Raw genomic sequence first — 24,929 nt, 5'->3', positions numbered from 1 at the left:
CAAAAAGAAACGCTCCCGCTCACGGGCTTCCAAATCTCCGGCTGGATGAAACACCTCCCACCCCACCAGCCGATGGGGGTTCTGTCCTTTCTACTCCTTTTTTTGACCCAGTACCCTGGTAGAGGCGAGTCACCCCCTTTGTTGGTCATTCCTCCAGGAATCCGAGAATTGGATGGACCTACAGCACTTACAGCTGTCCTCAGGGATACGTTACAATGTTCACACAGGTTATATGCTTTAAATTTTAGCTGTTAAATGCATTATTATCGATTAGATATGTGTTGTTCCTGAACGTTCCATTTATTGACTAATCTTTTATATTGCCAATGGTGCTGCATTACCTGTTTTAATATGTATAGGTATGACTTGGACGGGAAGTGTTATGTGCGTTTAACATGACAGGCCTTCTGGAATGCATGAAAATTGCTTTGAGTTGGCCAAAAGGCTCACCCAAGAAGCGTGTGCAAGAAAAGCAAAGGTGACGTGGCCGAGTGCCAGAAAAAATTCTGTGGGGTCCCAACCCCATAGCATTTTTCTAGGAGTGGTATCACAGGGGACACATCACCAGTAGGTTTTTTATACGTCCCAGCCCCTGGCCGGATAAATGCAGCAGTATTCCTACCAGAAAGGCATTGGCACTTAAAGTCCTGCCTACCTTACTGACCAGTGCCCCCCCTGGTTCAAAGGGGCACTAATGTTCTGTTCCCGAAAACTGATAATAACAGATACTACACTTGCTCTTAGCCAATGGTATTATAAGCGATATAATTAAAGTAAAACTAAAGTAAACTTTTTAGATACAATAGAGATGGATAAGAACACCTGTCTTTTTTTTTTATTGTTGTCTGTGCCCCTTTTAGGGAGATTCACCCTATCCATCTCGCCCTATTAGTCATTTTTAACATTATCGCCAAGAGTGAAAATGAAAGACAGCACAGTGGTGTGGGCAGCACAGTGTTGTAGTGGGTAGCTACAGCCTAGCAGTAAAAAGGGTCGCTGGTTCGAATCCCAACCATGGTACTACCTGCCTGGAGTTTGCATGTTCTCCCTGTGCCTGCGTGGGTTTCCTCCGGGTATTCCGGTTTCCTCCCACACTCCAAAGACATGCTGATAGGTTAATTGGCTTCTTTCTAAATTGGCCCTAGTATGCGTATGTATAAATGTGAGTTAGGGACCGCAAGCTCCTTGAGGGTAGAGACTAATGTGAATGTACAAGGTATATGTAAAGCTCTGCGTAAATTGACAGTGCTATATAAGTACCCGAATCAATAATAATAATAAAGACAATTCCCAGTTTTCGGTGGTCCCTAGACTAAAGATACAAAAATAAAGTTCTGCCCCTAGTTCTACTATCACCAATTGCTGTATTTTTAAGTGTAGAAGCCATGTGGCTTTCCAGATTTGTCCAGCCCCATGTTACGTGAATACTGAATAAAACTGAACTTCAACTGTAGATTTAAATGTGTTCTGAATATGTTTCCCAATCTACATTGAAGGGTTTGGCAAAGACAGCAAACAGAGGACAAAAGCCTCAATTCATAACAATTTAGCATGTATAAAATTTTCAGTCCTATGCAATATTAGCAAATGTATAATTCACTTTTTCTGCTTAAACCACTGCATATACTGTGCTATATTATTGACTTTTTCTGTATTTTGTATGTAAAAATAAGTTCATTAAGATCCTTAAAATTCTGCTGCTTTATGGCTGGTATAAAAAGGTGGCAATTGAGGAGATAGAGGCCTTCAATAGTTAAAATGTTCATTTCAGTAAAACTAATGATTATGCATCAATGTAATATTTGATTTAGTTAAAAGAACAGTTTGATGTAAAAACTATCATGAGATAAATTAATAGGCACGTGAAAAATAACACACCACTTTATGAAATCATGCTAGTATTTGTAAAAATAGTCTATATGTGTGTTGCAATCGATTTGATATACAGTACATCAGCTTTAACTAATAAAAAATGAACTGCAAAGATTTGCTCAGTTTAGATGGCTCCTGGATGTCAGGCATGGAGAGTTTAGACATGTAACCTTGACTGCTCTGATTGCATCAGCAAGTTGGCCTCATACTAGTGACATGAGCACAACTATTATGGTAATTGTGATACTAATTTGCCTGCAAACTGGACAGTGTGATACAGTACAAAGAACGTGTACTAATTAAACAAATGCCAACCGCCTACAGTTTCAATAAGACACCAATTTAGGGTATATCTGAAGTCAAAACATTTATTATCATTTTGAATGGAGAGGGCAATGGTTAAACGGTTTCCCCACTTGTCCCACTGGGGAAAATTTCCTTCCATTTCTTCTGTACATACAAAAAAAAAGCAAAGAATCTTTCTGAAGTGAGGCAAATCCCCTATATTTTTACCTGAACAGGTGTCCCCATTGGGAAATTTCCCCTTCACTTCTTGCCCTGGTCTCAACTCTAAAAGTTTGGTTTTCCCATCACTCTCTGTCTCACTGACAATGGTCGCAAAGACAAATAAAGAGGATAATCTCCCCTGTGAGGGCTCAGACAGCAATAAAAGCTTGATGATGACAAAAAAGGAAAACAGAGCTTCAGTTACTCCTCCCTAATCAAAAAGGCAAATATGCAACAACAATGGGAAAAAAAAGGAAAAACAAAAAAGAAATATATGTGATTGTTGTTGCATATGTTGATATTTGGAATCAGGGTCTTTGTTTTTTCTCTCTAATGCCTTGCCTTCCCATAAATATCAGTAAAAGCTTGGCATACAGTATGTGCTAATCCTTCCCCACCACTAGCCCATGTCTCTGCTACCTCTTGAACAAAGCAGAGAGATTCCCACACTCCTGATTGACTTGAGTCTCCTGTAAGCAACTTATCACACTGTATATACATTATGTATGTTGTTTCATAACCTGCTCTGCCTGTATATCCCTGCATTGATTGACTTTGTGATGCTATCTCTATAATGCTTTAAAAACTTATTGCCCAGAAGTCATTAATGACTAGATGTCCAGGTCAAATGTAGCAGTGTCAGCATGTGACTGTTACCGTGACAATAATTATATGACTAATTTCCCTACCTAAATAATTCTTACAATTTTTTAAAGGATATAATGCTTTCATTTGGTGCACTGTTTTAATTTTTCAAGGTTTACAAATGTATACAATTTTAAAATAGCCTGTGTTTGTTTTTTAATACTGTAATTTAATTACATCATTAAACATATGGCACTGTAGATGAACCCTGCAGCTTGAAGGTAGCAGTGTTCATCCATAGGCTGACACAGTGATGATATGATCGGTACCCATGCTGATTGGTTCCTGATTGACAGTGTATTAGGAACGTTTATAAACATATCCCCAGAAGAGGACATTGTGAGGGGGACATTCATATATAAATGGCGGGAAGGGCTTAAAGGAATATATATACTGGCTTTGAAGGATAAAATCAGACTGCCACTGAGATCAGTGTCAAAAAGGAAGGCTGCAGGAACTGATAACATTGCACCAGAATGTCTGCAAGCAACTGAAAAAGAATTAATTAAAATAAGGATAAATGTATGCCAACAAGTATGCAAGAGCACTCAATAGCCAAAAGATTGGAAGAGATCATTTTTTTTCAATACCAAAGAAAAGAGACCTGAAATTTATTTCCCTGGTATCAGATGACATCAAGATCATTTTTAAGATCATCCAAGTTCAACAAGAACCTTACATTGAGAGAAAATTATCAGATGTGCAAGCTGAATTTAGAAAATAAAGAGAAATCAGAGATATTATTGCAGATGCACGCTGGATAATTGAAAAAAGTCAAGGCGTACAAGAGGAACGTCAACATGTGCTTCACTGATTACTGAAAAAACTTTGACTGTGTTGACCATGTGAAATAATGGAAGTCTACATGAAAATGGGTGTGCCTGAACATTTCATGTTTCTTATGAAGAACCTCTACACAGATCAAGAAGCCACAGTCATGACGAAAAAGTAGAAACCCAGACTGCTTCAGTATCAGCAAAGGAGTCAGGCAAGGCTGTATACTCTCATCATACTTGCTCAACCTGTATGCTGAACATATATTGAGAGAAGCAGAGCCAAAAGAAGATTAGAGCGGTTTCAAGATTGGTGGAGTAAACCTGGAGGATCTCAAGAGCCTCATAGAGCAAGAAATAATGGAGAGTTTCTGTTTCCTTGGACCAGTTAGTATAAATAAAGGATACAGCGGTCAAGAAATCCTGGCCCTTGGAAGAGCAGGAAAAGACTAAGAAACGATCTTCAAAAGAAATGCATCAGTAGCAGTGATGGCGAACCTTGGCACTCCAGATGTTTTGAAACTACATTTCCCATGATGCTCAACTACACTGAAGAGTGCATGAGCATCATGGCAAATGTAGTTCCAAAACATCTGGGGTGCCAAGGTTCGCCATCACTGATCTATAGGATCAGAACAGATGAAATTAATTTTCTGTATCATGCAGCCTCAGATGTCATATGTGAATATATGTATGTGAATGTATACGCAGTGGTATACACAGTGGTAAAGGACAGCCCACTCCCTCCCTCCTCCTCCATGCCCACTATCCAGCTAAACACAATGGAGGTGGGATATTACATTTTGATTGATGGAGGCTTCACTTCCCTGTTATTCTAAGACACAGGTTGGAGGGGTGTGACACAGCCTGTGACTGGCAGAAATCTGCCCACACCAAGTTATGGCCAAAAATAATAAAGATTTGATTTTATATGTTTGTATGACAATTTAAAAGAGTTTATTGATATTAATTTTCTTTCACTCTGTATCCCAAAGGCTTTTTTTTTTTTAACAGGTGACCAGCAGCAGAGGACTAGAAGCTCTCCTGCCACTGTTTCCCTGCAGACAGGATGGGAAAGAGCTGTATGTTGATCTTAGATATTTTTTTTCTTATTAAAATAATTACAGTGCCATCATCCACATACAGGAAGAGAAGGGATAATGTAAAAATAAAAACAGTGTGTGTTTAGTATCATTTTAAATGCCATGTTCAAGCAAGTTCAATGTTTCTCAAAAAGCATCTGATGCGCTCACCCAACAACCATGGATTTCATAAAGTGGCAGTATATCTCCAGGATGGTCATCCTACAATCGATTCCAAGGCAAGATGCCATGCGTCAGCTATAACGTGATTTGTCTGCTACTTTCTTGGAGGGGCATAGCATGAATTGTGCTATCAATGGCACGTTAAAAAATAGTGCTTGCCAGCATGGATAGTTACAGTCACAGAAATTATGAACATGCCATTGCGAAGACTGAAGATCCAAATAGAAGGCATATTATTCTAGAGAAACACTTATCAAATCATTGCCAGAAGTTAACAACATCTTTATGGCACTTATTAACTACTTCAGGTCTGCCCCATAGCAGTTTTACTTCTACAGGGTGGCACCTGTGTGACTGGTCCCCAAAAAGTGTCAGTTAGTGTCTGAATGTCTGCCACAATATCACAGTCCAGCTATAAGTAGCTGATCGCTGCCATTACTAGTAAATAAATAAATGAAAATAAATAAAAGTATCCCATAGTTAACTTTTGTGCAAACCAATCAATATATGCATTATTGTTTTTTTTATCAAGAATACATATTGGCTTAAATTTATGAAGAAATTACTTTTTTTTTTTTAATTTTTATTGGATATGTTTTATAGCAGAAAGTAAAATATACTGTCGGTCTTTTTCTGGTAATAGCACAAAAAATAGAAAACGCACGCAGAAGTTATCAAATACCACCAAAAGAAAGCTCTATTTGTGGGGGAAAAGGACATCCATTTTATTTGGGTACAGCGTCGCATGACTGCTCAATTATCAGTTAAAGTAACGCAGTGACGCATCGCAAAAAATGGACTGGTCATGAACGGGGGTAAATCTTCCAGAGGTCAAGTAGTTAACAATCATATACTGCTTTTATACATTTTTTGTTTTTTTTGTTGATTGTGCCTAAGATTAAAAAAACAAAAAAGTTAAAAATATACATACAATTTTAAAAAGTCAGCTAAATATAAAAAATACCAAGATTGGCATTGAATGCTAATTTTTTGTCAGATTTGTAGTGTTGATATGGTTGGTTAGGTGTATCAGATTGTAGTTAAAGTGTTACTAAATCCACAACAGTAAAATCAGTCTGTATATGCAGTAAAGTATGCTTGTTATGCTTACTGTGGAACCTAAGGGGTTAATGTTCTGCATTGTGTAAAAAGGCTGTTTGGTCCTGTATGCACAGATCCTCCCCTTCTTCCACTGACTCCAGAACATGTCCAGATAAGACAGAGCCTTTGGAGTCAAGCTGCACATGCTCAATTTGGTGTGTATTGCTAGAGATTTTTTTTTCTTAGGGGAGTGCAGCACAGGGCCAATCGGCACTTTCCAGACAGATGGTCAGGGGTCGTGGATCCTGATAGGACAACTTATTGCAGTATGAAAACTCCTCCTACAAGCTTTACCAGGAACTGATAGAAGTCACAAGACTGCTATATACGGTACTACTGATGAGAAAAGGTATTTACAGTTTATATTTACTAAAACAATTGCATTTCCATGTTCTGTGTACTGTGGGAGACCAGATATTGTGAATGCAGGGTCCTGGGTTTAGTAACACTTTAACCCCAAAACACATCCCTTGACAAACCTTCAGCAGCAACACAGAAGGAAATTAAAATAGAGTATTTCCTTCAGCAGAGAAAAAGCTAGAACTCCTGTGAGCTTTTATATTCAGTTGGAGTCCCTGTTTCAGATTTTGACTAACTTCCTGTCTGGGTAAACTGTGGTCACTAGGAAAGTAGGTGAGAAGAAATGTCAGTAAAACATAGCAGGGTGTCTAATCTTTCCACGGCTTTTCAAAAACTAAAAAAAAGAGTTTTGGCTGGACACCCACACATAAAATATTGAATGATTTTGCAAATAAGATTATCATCAGTGCACTGTTTGAGTTTTCAATTAATAGAAATAAACATATCTGTTATAGATTACATATTTATCTTAAGAAACATACATTCAGCCATGATGTGAAACATGGTAAAACAATGCCGGAATTTTAATATTTCATAGGAACACAGATTCTATTGTAAAGTTGTGAAGAGGGATCCTTTCAGTTTGACAAGTACAGTACACACAATATACTATTGTGGATGCATCACAGCTAGTAATAAAACATTTCTTCCATTACCAAGTAGGACAGCAGTGGACGCAGCAAAGAATCTCAATATACAGTACATGGCTGTGTGTTGAGTTATTTTGAGGGGACAGCAAATTTACACTGTTATACAAGCTGTACACTCACTACTTTACATTGTAGCAAAGTGTCATTTCTTCAGTGTTGTCACATGAAAAGATATAATAAAATATTTACAAAAATGTGAGAGGTGTACTCACTTTTGTGAGATACTGTATATAAATATACTCTATTTAAACGGTGGAGTTGATAAAAAAGTTTTGAATTAGATTTCGGTTCTTGCTTTGTACTGAGGTTTATAATTGTTTTTGACTAGACATATAATAAAACAAGCTTAGTCCATGGGACTTTGAATGAGGTGATCATAGAGATCATAACGAGTAAATAGAGTGAACAAATGTCAGGGTTTATTTGAAATTGCAAAAACATCATCATAAATAAGCATGGGCAAAAAACAACATGAAGCAAATAGCTTACAACCATAAACATGTTTGATACAATGATGGAAATACAAAGTATGCATATACATCTGTATACTCAATGCGTTGTGTGAGCTCTGCTCACATCATCAGGAGTTGATGCATGTGCAGTGTATCTATAAGATAAATATCAATAAGATATAGCATACAGTGATGGTTGTGGTTAGAGAGGAAGCAGGGGGCATAGGCAAGGAACCCCATACTTACCATTTGGTCAATTGGTCCCAAGGACTGATCCCCAATGGCGACAATGGAAGGTGCTCCAGCTGGGAGCTGAAGGAGCAGGGCCCGCAGCAGCCAAACGGAGGCCGGGCAGAGGGCGAACATGGCGAAGAAATTGAGCGTGTCCCTTGATGTGCCCCACTGGCCATATATACCATGACAACTATAACAAAAATGTATGTATCTAAGTCCATTGAAAATTACCACAATAGTAATCTGAGAATATAAGTATATAGAGAATATCAATGTCAAATAATGAGGTCCATGGCAGTATGGGCAGGAGTGCAAACAGGGGACCAATTGTCCTTGGGACCAACTGACCAAATTGTAAGTATGGGGTTCCTTGTCTATGCCCCCTGCTTCCTCTCTAACCACAACCATCACTGTATGCTATATCTTATTGATATTTATCTTATAGATACCCTGCACATGCATCAACTCCTGAGCAGAGCTTGCGTAATGCGCTGAGTATACAGATGTATATGCATACTTTGTATTTCCATCATTGTACCAAACATGGTTATGGTTGTAAGCTATTTCCTTCATGTTGTTTTTATGCCCATGCTTATTTATATAGATGTTTTTGCAATTTCAAATCAAAACCCTGAGATTAGTTCACTATATTTACTTGTTATGACCTCTATGATTACCTCATTCAAAGTCCCATGGGCTAAGCTTATTTTATTGTATGTAATTAGGGATGGAGGTGTGTGATTTCAAGAGGGAGTACTCAGACCGTTTTTTTTTCTATTGAACCCTGGTGGAAGACACCTACATGCCCTTTTTGGTCTGTCACTGTCCTCGTGTTCGCACTTATATACATTTTTCCATCATATTTAAACTTCCATTATACATGTATATTTCCAATCCTTATCCTGGTTAGCCTATGGGCTTGGTTCCATTGTACAGTTTCCGCTGGTGATCGCGGCTTGTTTTCCCTCCCAGGAGCTGTACACATGGGGAGGTTTCCCCTTGCTGTCCCCTCCTCTCTGCTACTCGGATGGGCAGGGCCACCGGTACATTGGCTCCGTACTCCTACACCCATCGCGGGACTTCGGCATCTGCGGCGTCTCCAAGTTTGGGATGTAGCATGTCATCCAGTTGGCTAGAGGAGCGCGAGTCCTGCGTGCTCCCACATGGTAGCAAGCATGTTACATGCTTGCACCATAGCCATATGTTATATGGCATTAGGGGCAGAGCCTGCTGCACCCGCCCGGGGATTTATGCAAGGGGGCTGACATGGCGAATGCTCTTTATTTCAATTGGCTTTTGATCTCACACACGTGAAGTCATACACATGGGTAAGCACGATGCCACTGGCATTTATGATGACATCTTCATCTCTTTTCACTTGCACACACATAGCGTGGTTCTTATAGCTACACTTTGAACATTTCTTATAATCCAACAGGATGTTTCCCAATATTTTTCTACTTCTTTGACCTTTTCTCACACTCGCTGCTTTTCTCACTCTCTCCTACCCTACTTGCACCCCTTCCCATACTTTCATGGACCTCATTATATGACATGGATACTTTCTATATATATTTATACTCCCAGATTACCAATATGGTAACTACTAATGGATATAGATATCATTTTGTTACAGTTCTCATGGCGTACACGGTCAATGGGATACACTAAGGGACACATTTTTTTCTTTCTTCTTTTTCACCTTTTTCTACATCTTTCTACTTCTGCTGCCTTTTCTTACATTTGCTATTTTTCTCAATTTTTTCACTCTCTCCTACCCTGTTTGCACCCTTGCCCATACTCCCATGGACCTCATTATATGACATTGATATTCTCTATATACTTATGCTCTCAGATTACTATTGTGGTTATTTTCAAAGGACTTAGATACATACATTTTGTTATAGTTGTTATGGTATATATGGCCAATGGGGCACATCAAGGGACACACTCAATTTGCCATGTTCGCCCTCTGCCTGGCCTCCGTTTGGCTGCTGCGGGCCCTGCTTCTTTGGCTCCCGGTTGGAGCACCTTTCGTTGTTACCATTGGGGATCAGTCCTTGGGACCAATTGACCAAATTGTGAGTATGGGGTTCCTTGCCTGTGCTTCCTCTCTAACCACAACCATCACTGTATGCTTTATCTTATAGATACCCTGCACATGCATCAACTCCTGAGGAAGGAAGCAGAACTCGCAAAACGGGTTGAGTATACAGATGTATATGCATACTTTATATTTCCATCATTGTATCAAACATATTTATGGTTGTAAGCTATTTGCTTCATGTTGTTTTTATGCCCATGCTTATTTATGGTGTTTTTGCAATTTCATATAAACCCTGAGATGAGTTAAATCTTTTTACTCGTTATGACCTCTATGATCACGTCATTCAAAGTCCCATGGGCTAAGCTTGTTTTATTGTAGGTAATTAGGGATGGAGGTGTGTCATTTTAAGAGGCAGTAGCCAGACCATTTCTTTTTCTATTGACTAGACATATAAGCAGACTACTTACTCTGGATTACTTTTGGACTCCACAGGACACCATGCTCTCACTTCACAAGTTTTAAAAGTGGAGTTATACTGTATACATCTTCCAGTTTGAATGCCTGCAAGATACAAGTGAAGAGATTAAAATGTAACACCTGTAACAGACAATGAATGTTTTGTAATGTGTTTCTCAGGGCCCATTTATATATAGCCCTTTAAGTACTATTTACATCTAAAGTAGCCACATTATGTAACTCTGTTATAATTAAAAATGTAAATTATAATTTGTTGAAATACAGTTATTTTTTGTATTAATATCGATATTCTGTAAATTATATTGATGAGGAAAGTTCTAAGAAAATCCATTCAGTTCTCGTGTAAAAACTCAAAAATTGATTTAATAATAAAATAGCAAAATATTACAAGAACAATATCAAAATGTAAAAATAACATCAATAATGTAATTATATTCTTAAGATGAAGATTGAATCAGTGAGGTGTAAAGATGTGGCAGCTTCCTTCAATGTCTGCCTGTATCAGTCTGCCCAACTGTGTTTCTGTTTCTAGCTTTTACTCTTAAAATCTGACCCCCACTTTATCTTTAAAAGGGCTGGTTTAAAGTTCCTCTGAGCCTTATTGTCCTACAGACTCTTTTAAAGAGACATAGCTTCCCCCCACTTCTCACACAAGGATGGGGGTTGTTCAGACTCTATGCATTGACATTCCTGAGGAGTGGGCAAGAACAATGTGTGAAAGCATTAAACATATACAATATAACATCTGCATCAAATGTTACATAAATCAGTATGTATACTACATTCATTGAAAACCTAATGATCTTATTAATATCCTATTCTAGAAATATTGTAATATAAAGAACTTATATTCTCATATATACACAAACTTTTTCATCTTAAGAAATGTGAAACCTTTCTTCTCCCCTATGGGGGAAGGTGAGAGCTAATTAATACCATATGTTAGTTCTCCAAAGAGAAGCACAGATTATTATTAAAATGTATATTTTCACATAAATATAAAAGTCCATATATTTCACTTTATCCATATTTAGAAGATATAAATATCTATATATACAACTCAATTATTCTAATCCATTCATTCATTTGTTAATATTTGTTAATTGATAAATATTAGATATTAGATTAACCACTTAGGGACCAGCCTCGTTTTGGATTTTAGGTGTTTACATGTTTAAAACAGGTTTTTTTGCTAGAAAATTACTTAGAACCCCCAAACATTATATATGGTTTTTCTTCTAACACCCTAGAGAATAAAATGGCAGTCGCTGCAATACTTTTTTTGCACCGTATTTGCGCAGCGGTCTTAAAAGCGCATTTTTTTTTGGAAAAAATTAACTTTTTTGAATAAAAAAATAAGACAACAGTAAAGTTAGCCCAATTTTTTTTTATATTGTGAAATATAATGTTACGCCAAGTAAATTGATACCCAACATGTCACACTTGAAAATTGCACCCGCTCGTGGAATGGCGTCAAACTTTTACCCTCAAAAATCTCCATAGGCGACGTTTAAAAAATTCTACAGGTTGCATATTTTGTGGTACAGAGGAGGTCTGGGGCTAGAATTATTGCTCTCTCTCTACCGGTCACTGCGATATCTCACATGTGTGGTTTGACCACCGTTTTCATATGCGGGCGCTACTCGCGTATGCGTTCGCTTCTGCGCGCGAGCTCGTCGGGACGGGGGGGTTTAAAAATTTTTTTTTTACATTTGTATTATTTATTTTACAATATTTTATTTATTTTTACACTGTTTTAAAAAAAAATGGTGTCACTTTTATTCCTATTACAAGGAATGTAAACATCCCTTGTAATAGAAAAAAGCATGGCAGGACCTCTTAAATATGAGATCTAGGATCAAAAAGACCTCAGATCTCATATTTACACTAAAATGCAATTAAAAAAAAAAAAAAAGTCATTTAAAAATATGACATTTGAAAAAATATGCCTTTAAGAGGCGTGGACGGAAGTGACGTTTTGACATCGCTTCCGCCCAGCAGTGTCATGGAGACGAGTGGGCGCCATCTTAGCATCACTCGTCTCCAGACACACCACAGAGGAGGACGCGATCGCCTCCGCCGCTACCGACGGCTCCGGTAAGCGGCGGAGGGCACCGAATCGCGGCGGGAGGGGGGGGCCCTCTCCCGCCACCGATAAAAGTGATCTTGCGGCGAATCTGCCTCAGGGACCACTTTTATCTGAAAGCCGGCCGCTGCACGAAAACGGGGATACCGGGGTTATGGCAGCTAGTTTGGACGTACATCGTCGCCGTCGTGTGGCGGTCGGTAAGTGGTTAAAGAAAACTTCTAACATAATTAAAAAGAAAAACTACAGGCATCACTAAATGGCGGACCATGGTCTGAATGCGGACTCAGTCATTGTCCCATTTAGACCGCCGCAGTCCCACCATTTAGGAGCCTTTTCTTCCCGCAGCTGTTGCTCTGTAATCCTCACAGAGCCAACAGCGGGAGGAGGGACAGTTCTGGATGGAGGGGGGCAGCTGCCTGAAGTTAACAAGCAAGTGATTGGTTTCTAGGATGAAGGGCGGTCCTAGCAAATAATCACTATCTTGCATCTCCTGCCCTTCATCCAGACGTGCTTTTCCCCCCACCCTCCAAACTGTCTGTGCCTTACCCATATGGTATATTAATTTAGCAGATCATGATGAATTTGCACTTCTGCTTAGAATGCTAATCTGCTTTTAAAGTGTTACCAAACCCAGGACCCTTCATTCACTATATTTGGTCTCCAACAGTACACAGAACATGGAAATGCAATTTAAAAAAAAATTTTTTTTTATTTATTCCAGGGAACAGGTCCACAAGGACCAGCATAACAAGTTTATCAATGAAACAGTGTAATACAGACAATTACATAAACATCACAATGGGATACAGCTAAGTACATTATGGGGAAAGCATGGAAAGCCCTATGTATAGAAGCTGGTACATATCAGAGATATAAAACATTAGGCGGCTCCCAAGAGGAGAAAACATCCCAAGTGCTAGCTTAAACATATTGATATGCATTTCTATGGTAGTGTGGGTGTTCATCGAGGATAAATGTGACCGTTCTAGGTAGTGTATTTCTGTGTGTCCTGTCCCCTTCCTTTTTTCACACTTTTATATAGTAGTGGGGTAAAGGGAGGGTGTTAGAAAAGGAAGAAAGAGAGTGAAGGAAAGAAGGGGGGGGGGTTGTAAATGGTATTCGCGAACTAGGAGTCTCCAGTCCATCTATTAAAGCTGTGGACTGAACCTTTGGTTAGCAGTCTACTATGGGTGATTTCTATTGTTTATTCCAGTATTACTCAAGTATTCAGGTCTCCACCTCTTAGGGCTTGTCCCTCTTCCGAGTATTGGAACATATTCCACAATTGCCATGTCTTAGAATATACTTCTCCTCTGTTTTGATTTGTGAGGATTAGGTCTTCCAGTTTGTTCATTTCGTCTATTTTTTTGAGCTATAAGGCGATGGTGGGTGGGTGGGGAGATTTCCAGTGGAGAGGAATACAGGCTTTTGCAGCGTCAAGCAGATGGCATACAATTGACTTTTTATAAATGCGTGACGGGGTGTTAGTAACGTGTAGGAGGAAGTAAGCCGGGTCGTCAGGGACAATGCGGTCCGTGAATTTTTGCACTATCCGTCGGACTTCCCTCCAAAAATTCCGTAATCGGGGGCAGGACCAGAATATGTGTAACAATGTACCTACGTCTTGTTGGCATCTCCAGCATAATTCTGATGTTGCTGGAAAAAATTTATGCAATAAAGCTGGGGTTCTGTACCAACGCATAAAGATTTTATAGTTAGTCTCCTGTAATTTTGTGCATATTGATGACTTGTGTATAAATTGGAGGATGTGTTGTCGTTTTTGTGTGTTAAAGTGACATTTCAGGTCTCTCTCCCATTTGGTGAAGCTGGGGTGTTGGTAGTCCTTTGGTGGGGTGACCAACATGTTATAAGTCAGGGATAGCGTGTGTAGCAAAACTCCATCTTCCAAACAAATTTCCTCATAAGTAGTGAGAGGCTGTGAGCTTACAGTCGGGGGCGTCATGCTGTTGAGGAAGTGTGAAAGTTGTCATGCTCTCAGAAAGTCCAGACGAAATAGGCCATTCGGATCTGAGAGTTCGGCAAGCGTTACCCATCTCCCTGGGATACTAAAGTGGGAGGCTTAGTATTTTCCGGAGTCTTTTAGCTTATGAAATTTAGAATCTTTTAATCCGGGTTCAAATTGGGGATTGCCAAGTATGGGTCTCAAAGGTGAGTTCTTTGTGGAGAGAGATGTTTGCGTCAGTAAGCGCGTGCATACTTTAATAGTGTTGCCGATCAAGGGTTGGCGCAGGAGATGAGGAGGGAGTGTTGAGCAGCACCATGGGGCTCTATCAAGAGATATATCAGTTTGTGCTTGCTCTAGTGGCGGCCACAATTTGGTCTCTTTATGTCGGCACCAGTTGATAAGTCTGCTTAAGTGGATTGCATGATAGTATGTTTTGATCTCTGGTAGAGCCAGCCCTCCGTGTTGTTTCAGGAGCGATAGCGTTTTCCTAGGAAGTCGGGGTCTCTTCCCTGCCCACAGAAAGGATAAGAATGTGGAATGTATTTGTTTAAAGTAATTAGCAGGTATGGATATTGGTAGGGCTTGTAGGAGGTATAAAAATGTAGGTAGGATCATCATTTTCAAAATATTACAACGACCAAACCAAGAATGCAGGCCTTTGTTCCAGCCGTGGAGCAATGTTTGGACCTTTTTCAGTAAGGGTGGGAAATTGAGTTTGAATAGTTGGGAGAGTTTTGGGGGGATGTAGGTACCTAAGTATTTCAGCGCCGTGTCAGTCCATTTCAGGTTAAAGCTATTTTTAAGGTTTGTAAGCTGTAAGTGTGGTATTCCTATGCCCATTGCTTCTGATTTATTAAAATTTATTTTTCAGGTTAGATAGTTGTCCGTAGATCTCAAACTCTTTCATTAAGTTAGGGAGAGATATGTTTGGTTTCGTAATGGAAAACATCAAGTCATCCGCCTAAGCGGATACTTTATGGGAAATGCAATTTTTTAAGTAAACATAAACCGCTAAAGACCTTTTTCTCATCAGCAGTATATAGTCTAGTGACTTCTATCAGTTTCTTGTTAAAGCTTGTAGGAGTTTTCATTCTACTCTGACTGTCCTATAAGGCTGCAGGACCCCTGACCCTCTGTCTGGAAAGTGCTGATTGGCCCTGTGTTGATCACATGCACCCTCCCAAGAAAAAAAAAAGCAATAGATGGATTGGGGAAAGTGGAAGAAGGGGAGGATCAGAGAAGACAGGATCAAACTTCTCTTTTACACAATGCAGAGGATTAACCCTTTAGATTCCACGGTGAGTATAACAAGAATGCTTTACTGCATATACAGATTGATTTTACGGTTTTGGGTTTAATAACACTTTAATGTCAATCAGTACCTCACAACTGTTTGCCTATTGTGCCAAGTAAACGTAAAGGGTAAGTTTACCTGTACAGAAAAATCTGCAAGGTGAACTTACACAAGACCCCCTCCTCACCCCCCCCCCAGTCCTGCTGACCTGGAGCGTAGCGATCTTCTGTTCTGAGCCCTGCTATAGCCACGTCGTGGGTCCGGGGCTTAAAAATCTCTGCAGCTTAATCTTCAAAACGTACCCTGTTAGGAGGTGTGTTTAGGAGCATTCTAATTGGTCTCCGCTGTCACATGGGCGGTGCCGACCAATCAGAACCCGCGTAGCCTGTCCTTTCAGCGGGCAAGAAGAGTGAAAGCTGCTGGGATTTCTGAGCCCCGGACCTGTGACGTGGCTATAGCAGTGCACAGGATGGGAGATTGCCGCGCTTCAGGTGAGTGGGATGGGGGGGGGGGGGGGGTCCTGTGTAAGTTCACCTTACAGATTTTTTTTGTAAAGGTGAACTTACACTTTAAGCTAAAAAAAAGGTACTGCTCATTTAGGATAGTGTTGGGGGGGATTAGTTGAAGTTAAATGGGGCTGAAGACACTAGTGTAAAGGGCAATTGATGTAAAAAGGAGCTGAAGACTGACCGTGTTTGTGTGTGTGTTTGTGTGTGTGTGTGTGTGGGGAGCTGAGGATTGTAATGTGGGTGGGTATGAGGACAGTGATGGGTGTGAGGGGAGGGCTAAGAACTGTGAGGGGGCTGAGGACATTAAAGTTGGAGGAACCTAAGGACTGTGATGTGGGGTGCCTGAGGACTGTGATGTGGGGGGGGGGAGAGGCTGCGGACATTACAGTGGGGGGTTTAGGACTGTGATGTGGGGGGCCTGAGGACATTAAAGTGAGGTGGCTGAGGACTGTGATTTGCGGAGGGGGCTGAGGACAAGAAAGATGGGTGGCTGAGGAAATTAAAGTGGGGTGCTGAGGACTGTGATGTGGAGGGGGGGCTGAGGATATTAACGTGGGGGGCTGAGGACATTAAAGTGGGAGGGCTGAGGACTGTAACGTGGGTGGGGTCTAAGGACAGTAATGTGGTGGGGCTGAGGACTGTAATGTGGTGGAGGGCTGAGGACATTAAAGTGGGAAGACTGTAATGCTGGTGGGTAAAGGACAGTAATGTGAGGGGGCTAAGAACTGTGATGTGGGGGGCTGAGGACAGTAATATGGGGGCTGAGGACTGTAATGTGGGGGGCTGCGAAATGTAATTTGGGGGGCAATAAGGACAGGAAAGGGGAGGGGCTGAGCTCTGTGATGTGGGGTGGCTAAGGACTGAAATGTGTGTGTGTGTGTGTGGGGGGGGGTGATGTAAGTAGGGGCAGAGGACAGTACTGTCGGGGGGGGTTGATGTCAAGGAAGTGTAAAAAAATACTACTGTGAAAGGGGTGGAGGGTGGGTGATGTAAAGGGGGAGCTGAGGACACTCATCAAGAGGTGATCTTGTTGTGAAGGGGGAGGGGACTGTGATGTGCAGTGGGGTCTAAGGACACTAATTTAAGAATGGGTTCAGGTCTGTGCATGTGCATTTGGGTAGGTCAACCCATTCATTTTAACGGGCTGCACTACCCACGAGATATTCGGCGAAAGAAGTCCCTGACCCTTTCTCCGTTGCTGCAGCAACATGTGGTTTGGCACACATGAAAGTGCACTTATGCGCTATGATGACTATAGACCTATGAGGATGGTTGGCATGAAGCAACCTTCTTATGCCCCGTACACACGGTCGGATTTTCCGATGGACAATGTCCGATCGGAGCGTGTTGTCGGAAATTCCGACCGTGTGTGGGCGCCATCGGACATTTTCCATCGGATTTTCCGACACACAAAGTTGGACAGCAGGAGATAAAATTTTCCGACAACAAAATCCGATCGCGTCAATTCCGACCGTGTGTGGCCTGTTCCGACGCACAAAGTGCCACGCATGCTCAGAAGAAATTCCGACATGGGACAGCTCGTTCTGGTAAACGTAGCGTTCAGAATGGATACAGCACTTTCGTCACGCTGCAATGTTCAAAATGGTTTAATACAGCGCACTCTCTTCTTCTTTATAATGTGACAAGAATGAAGTAGTTTTGCTGCTCATATTCACACACACTTCTCACAAACTTATTTCGTTACTATTTATCGGGATTCCCTCAATATATTTTGATTTCTCACATCTGACAACAAAATTTTTTTTTTTTTTTTGGACTTTAATGTAGATTCTTTTTTTGTGTTTCTCTTTTTTATTTTTTATTTTTTGGTGATTTTGATTTGTATTCCCGAAAATGTTTGTGTGTTTTTTGTGACAAGTTCCCACAACACCACTAATATGTTGTTCTATTTAATCTGTAGGAGATTGTTTGGTGTTGTTGTCCCTTGTTAATTTCACATTGTACTTTAGAAATGTACTTGAATACTCACCAACAAACTGTCCTTTTTGGATGAAAACACACACAGGAGAGTAGAATTTACCCAAAAAAATTTTATTAAGGGCTCACAACTAAACAAAGAGGGAGACAACGCTGGAGAAACTGCAGAAGTGGGCGAAGCCTTGGACCCCCGGGGCAGACATCAACTATTTAAAAGCAAAATTAGTGGCCTGAGGAGTCCATATCATAAGGGAGGGCAGTCTGGTCCAGAAGTCCCAGAGATCCGGAAAGCAGCAGATGACATCTGTGTCCCCAGGCTGTGGTCATACGAGAGACTGCAGCTTCTGTCAGACCAGACTGAACCCAGGGCAATCACTCTCAGGTCTTCTTTCCACGCTTCCTTCCAGCCTTTGGCTGTGGTGGTGGAGTTGTGGCAGCAGGAGGAGGAGGAGGAGGAGGATCGTCGATCTCAATGACATCCGTCTTGTGTGTCAGTTCCCCACTCTCCCCCTTACGAAGGACTTTATAAATCAGGTCCTCAGAGATCTTGCGTTGACCCTCCTGCATGCCCTGCAATTTTGTGGCAGCCATGCAGGCAAAGGCCTCTTCAGGACTGGGGAAGGCTCGGAGGGACGCCGAAGCCTCCTGGATCAGCCTGTATGCTGAATCCTGCACAGGACTGGGAGTGGCCTTCCTGGCTCGTTAATATGGCAGGTGGAGGGGAGGGACCTGAGACTCAGTCAGGCTGCGACTTGTCCCTGGCTTCTCTTGGCTGACACTTAGCCCCGCCTCCTCCTGCCCTCCTCCTGCCCAGCAGTTTTCATTCTTTTCCCAATTTTGGGTGCCCACTACTGTCTATTGATATGTAAAGCACTTTTTTTAATCAGCAATTAGTGATCAATAATAACATCTAATAAACATCATTTATTTATTGCCCAGAAATCTGTAGAAGAATGCTATACCTGACTCCAGCTGGGCTCCTCCACTTCTTCCTGGCTGGAATGCCCAGGTTGGACATCGGAAGCCTCAGCTGGGATGGAAGGAAGCGTGGAAGGAAGAGTGGAGAGGGATTCCCTGACTTCAGTGTGGTCTGACAGAAATCGCAGTCTCTCGTAGTACCACAGCCTGGGGACATAAATGTCATCTGCTGCAGCTCCGGACCTCTGGGAATCTGTGACCTTCTTGCGCTCCCTAAGATAAGTGCTCCTCAGGCCACCAATTTTAGCTTTCAAATAAGGGATGGTTGCTGTGGGGACCACCGGCTTCACCAACTCCAGCAGTTTCTCCAGCGCTGCCTGCCTCTTCTGTTTGTGATTATAGTGGGGGTGTCTCACTTGCCACAGACAGGGCAGCTCCCTGTACTTGTCTATGAACAGGGGCAGGAAATTGTGGTCGTTGAACCCATCCATTTTCTCTGTAAGACACAACACAAGACAAAGCCTAATGTCCGGCCAAACTCCCCTAATCTTGTTACAATATAGGCTTCCATTTCGAAGCAGTATAGGCCCAAGTTTAGATCCTACCTTCGTTAGCACGATCGGCGTCTCCGATGCTCCTTCCTCCGCTCACAGATCGTACGTAAGACGCGCGCGTTACGATTTATACACACTGCGCATGCGTATAACTCCGCCCGCCCCTGATGTTCTTTCTAGTCTATTCCCCGCCCCTTTTCGTTCGGCGCAGTGGGGGAAGAGCACATGGCGGATAGACAGCAGGATCATGCTAATTGTAGCAACGAGGAGGAGGAGGAGGAGGAAAGGCCAGAGCCTGAAACGTCCCGATCCAGAAGGAGATTAAAGGACTCAAATATGTCCTTTGGGGAGATGTTGGAGATGGTGGACATCCTGAAGAAGGCCGACTATGATGGAAAGTATGGGCCTTACCCCAACCACAATGTCCAAAAGGCCAAGATCATGGCGAAAGTGGTCAGGAGTCTGCACCGGAAATTCGGGGTACGACGATCGAAAGATCAGCTCAGGAAGCGGTGGTCAGACCTGAAATTACGAGAACATGAGCAGTACAGAAAGATCCGGAGAGTGCTGCAAAAAAGTAAGTAGTTGTGCTATGTTCCTATTCTTTATGTTTATTACATTCGTGCTGCTCCATGTGCTTTTAGGAACTGTTGTACAGTTTAAAATGGCAACTTTCATGTTCATGGGCACATTATTCGTTTGGATCACACATTGTTATTTCGGACGATAAAATACCATTGTTTAGGCCATATGCATTTGGCCACCATTTTGACGCCCTATACTTGTCTTCAAAGAATTGGGTTGTGTAGATGGCTTTGTTACTAGAATGAAATGCAAACTAGATTGTGTGTAAGGAGAGGACACTGAGCAGCTGTTTTCACATCTGGACACTGGAGCACTAGTGTGGGACACCAGAACACCATTTTTATTAGGGGGCCACACAGGTGCTCCAGTGTATACTATAGGGGGGGCTACATCTGTGAAGCTTTTACCAAACAGGTAAAGTATTGCAGCTTGACAAAGGACACTAAAAAAGCTACATGTTGGAACTCTGCTAAAATAGATAATTGTACCCCACTTCCAAGCAATGTTTCATCTTTATAGTTCTGCCATCAAATTTCTGTGTGCTAATTATACCATTTTTGTTTTACATAGGGGAGAAAAGACTCGGAGGACACCCCTCATCCGAGGAGACCAGAGCCCCCCCCCCTCTGGAAGAAGGGGAAATCCCCCCAACACAAGCTGAGCAGGAGGATGAAGACGTGGTGGAAGTAGTTACCACAACAGGTGAGTGTCTGCGACCACAGGCTCCGATAAGAGATGGATTGCGGCATTTTTTGGAAACCTAATTTATTTTGGGGTTCCTCTCTTTTTAGGTGATCGTGAGGTTGTGGATCCAGATCCTTTCACATCCGAAAGTGCCCAGATCCTGATCGGGGAGATCATGGGGTGTAATTTACAATTGGAAAACATCAAGCAAAACATCAATGATGTTATTCCAAAATATAAAAACATCATTGATGTTTTGGGGCGAGTTTAAAGCCCCTCCAAATCACTTTCTTCTTTTGTGTGCTACAATGTGCGAAATGTTTTTGTGATTTTTCCCAAAGCCAAATTTGGAAGATGCACACAGTGTGTCAACATGTGCTATCTGCCATCATGGGAGATCAATGGACGCGTTTTGGGGGTGCAACCCCTTCCTCAATAATAAAGTAGCGGTGAGGAAGGGCTTTCTCCCCCAAAACACATCCCTTGATCCCCCGTGATGGCAGCTAGCACATGTTGACATTGGGAAATTTGTGTGCATCTTCCAAATTTGGCTTTTCCAGGGGTGATTTCCCCCCATCTGAACGCTATATCAAACACAGTTCCTAAATACTCATGTCTGATATTACCTTCCAGTTCTACCAAATGTGAACTTTGTAAGATCAAGATTTGTGTCTTTCTTGTTGGTTTTACACAGGCCTGTTTTCTATAAAATGCACATTTTGATTTTGGATAATGACACCACAAAAATTGTTATACAACAAACATGTCGGTTTGTCAGAAAAACCTTTAGTAAATGCACATGTGATTGTGCAGGTATTAAAAAGATTGTTCATCAAGAATGTGTGGATTATTGTCTCACGCTACAACACTTTTGGGGTGATGTAATTGTTGTTTTATGAGAAAATGGGGGTTATTTCCTAAGGGGAAATCCACTTTGCACTACAAGTGCAGTTTCAGTGCAGTTGCAAGTGCACTTGTAGTGAAAAGTGTCTTTGCATTTAGTAAATAACAGCCAACAGTGCTTTGTATAAGGTTACACAATCACGATATTTTCTGCACTCCACACATTTCTGTCAGGGTCAGCTCAAACAAACACAAGCAGTAAATGTCCACAAAGAAGAGCCTGGGGGGAGATGCCTGTCGAGAACTTGAGGTCCTGCAGACTTCTCCCTGTGGCCAAATACCGCAAGGTAGCGACCAACCTCTGCTCCGGAGTGATGGCTTGCCTCATGCAGGTATCCTGCCTGCTAATATAAGGGGTCAGCAAAGCCAACAAACGGTGAAACACGGGGTCCGTCATCCTGAGAAAGTTCCTGAAATCATCAGGATTATTCTCACGGATCTCACGGAGCAAAAGCATATGAGAGAACTGGTGACACTGAAGCAACCAATTCTTGGTCCATGAACTCCTCCCCACCCTGTTCATGGACTGGACTTGTGTCAAGGTCAGGACCCCAACACCAAGCCCCCGCACAGCACGAACTGTACGAGGAGTACGCATACGAAACATGGCTAGAAAATGGTCGGCTGCTCAGAACGAAGTAACAGAACGCACTGAAGAACAGCAAGGCCTGTGAAGAGCGACCTGAAAAACAGCAACGAGCAGGCAAGATCACACAGAAAACTCTGATACGAACTGACTGCACGCACTGAAGAGCAGATACAAACCCACAAGCACAAACTGAACAGCAGAAAACGATCTGAAACCCACGAGTCTGAAAAAGCGCGAATCGTCTCTCACCAAACTTTTACTAACACGAGATTAGCAAAAGGAGCCCAAAGGGTGCCGCGCTTGGTTCTGAACCAGCCTTTTCTAGTCTCGTCGTACGTGGTGTACGTGACCGCGTGGTTGTCGATCGGAAATTCCGACAACTTTGTGCGACCGTGTGTAAGCAAAACAAGTTTGAGCCAACATTCGTCGGAAAAAATCCTAGGATTTTGTTGTCGGAATGTCCGAACAAAGTCCGACCGTGTGTACGGGGCATTACAGTTGTGCACGTTTAAAAGTGAATGGGGAAAAAGTACATCCAGACAACTCTAGAGTCAAATAACTGTTCATGCTCTGTTCCCCAATGTCTGACAACTCTGTTTACAGCCAGATCACGGAGTATTATTGTTCTTACTAACTGCATTTGCCTTATTTATACATTTCAGCACAGCCGACTCAAACATTCATGTTCATTGTGACCTCGTAAATCTTCACTGCTAGGTTTCTCATATATAAACAGCTGAATTTCCAACAAAGCATGAATATGAAAGAGAGAACATACCATTACTCTGTGGGTCAGCATGACCTTTTTTGCAGCTATCATCTTGAGAACAAATTGTTTTGGGGCTTGGAAACTACAAAGTAGAAAAGCATGTACTTGAATAATTATTTTATATATTACTTACAATACAACTGAAATAAACATATAGATATTTCTCAACCTCTAACAATTTTATTAGGAGTGTATTCTCTTCAAACTAAAGTGTATCAAGAATATATTCATGGATGAACTTACATCTAATAAAAAGGTCTGAACCTTCAAAAGTAGGGTATTCCTTTAAGGCATGGTAACATCTCCCCAAGCATCATTTGCTTGGGGAGATGTTAGAATAGAACTTCCTCTATTTATTCTCAGCTGCTCCACAGAACCATATTATTTGATAAGGAAAACCAGGGCATAAAGGCAATTTGTACATTTAAAGTGGTTCTAAAGGCAGGACATTTGTCAAACAAAAAAATGTAAAGTATTTGCATCGCCCCCTCACCTCCCTATATATTTACAGTACTTGAGTCCTGTATAAATCCAGCGCTGTGTCCACCCACAGCGGCTCTCTCCTCCTTCTCTACTCTCACAGAGGCAGCAGTGGGAGCCATGTGTGTGTATGCATGTATCTGTGTGTATGTGAGTTTATGCACGTGTGTGCGTGTATGTATGTTTATATACGTGTGTATGTACAGTATGTCTGCCTGTTACTTTTGATCTTGACCTCTACACTCGGTATGAACTACTTTTCTAAGTTAGTGTGACTGTTTTTTTTAGGGTTCGTTCACACTAGGGGCAAGGCGTGCCACTCCAAGGTATTTGATAGGTGACCAAGAGGCGATATGTCACCTCCTCACCACCTGTTCCTCCTAAATGCAACACCACCATGCTGCAATCGCGTGCAATGCACGTGGTTGCAGCGCTGCCCCATTTGACCTGAATGGGTCATGTTCAGGGTTAGTATTGCCCACTGAACGTGACAGGGGATATAATTCCTGCCACAGCCACAGAACTTCACAGCAACAGCATGTGGACAACGCTGGCAGCTGCAGCTAAAGGAGAAGTAGTTGGGGGTAGTAAAAACGCATTCCAACTGTGTAGTCTTACCACCCCCCAACCTCACATGTGACTGAAAAAAAAATTGAGAAAAACTGGCCTAGAGTACAGCTTGTAAGCAGGCAGGAGGGTGGTACCTCCTCCATGTTCCCCTTCTCATTGGGCGCCAAGTGTGGGTAACATGAAAGGCCTACCCCGGGGTGGGTTCTTCTGGGCTACACTAGGTACGTGCAACAGGATTGCTTTACTACACATGGAGTACCTTTACTTCTGTGCTGTTTTCATCAATGCCCTGGGACAAGGCTGAGGCCACGTTAAGGTAGGCCTCTACTTTAGAAATGAACTTACACCATGTACAATTGCACCACAACTGTTCTCCAGTTAACTCTCGGGTCCTTGTGACAAAGTACACCTTCATTGTAGCTTGCATTTAGGAGGCTAAGCTTTGTCCCCATCCACCCCTCCATCGTATCACCACTACCTCACTCCAACTAATGGTATGGGGTCCCGCCTTGTCACCAAGAGTGGACTCCATGCGTGCACTTGACTTCACTTAACTCCTAATCCTTCATACCTGTGCACAGGCTGGGGACCTCTGCTCACAGGAGCAGCTCTCCGACTCTTTCCCCTTCGGGCTCCAGTGACTTCTCCCTATCCGTGCATCCAGCCCCCTGATTTACATATCAGAGCGCCAGACCATG

The 24,929-nt window shown here is 41.9% G+C and overlaps 1 protein-coding gene across 1 annotated transcript in view; it reads right to left on the bottom strand.

Moving 5' to 3' along the window:
- The window catches only part of P2RX7 (purinergic receptor P2X 7), a 97,066-nt gene that overhangs the window by 60,459 nt on the left and 11,678 nt on the right, over nt 1–24,929 (bottom strand). Inside the window, exons 4-5 of the mRNA XM_073626510.1 lie at nt 23,191–23,263; nt 10,374–10,467 (exon numbers count right to left, since the gene is read on the bottom strand). Of these exons, the coding sequence (XP_073482611.1) occupies nt 10,374–10,467; nt 23,191–23,263 (167 nt within the window). The remainder of the gene's footprint in view (nt 1–10,373; nt 10,468–23,190; nt 23,264–24,929) is intronic.

The sequence above is a fragment of the Aquarana catesbeiana genome, linkage group LG01 (assembly GCF_042186555.1).
Source record: "Aquarana catesbeiana isolate 2022-GZ linkage group LG01, ASM4218655v1, whole genome shotgun sequence".
In the NCBI taxonomy this organism is placed as follows: Eukaryota; Metazoa; Chordata; class Amphibia; order Anura; family Ranidae; genus Aquarana; species Aquarana catesbeiana.
This window is presented reverse-complemented; position numbering and strand designations above follow the sequence as displayed.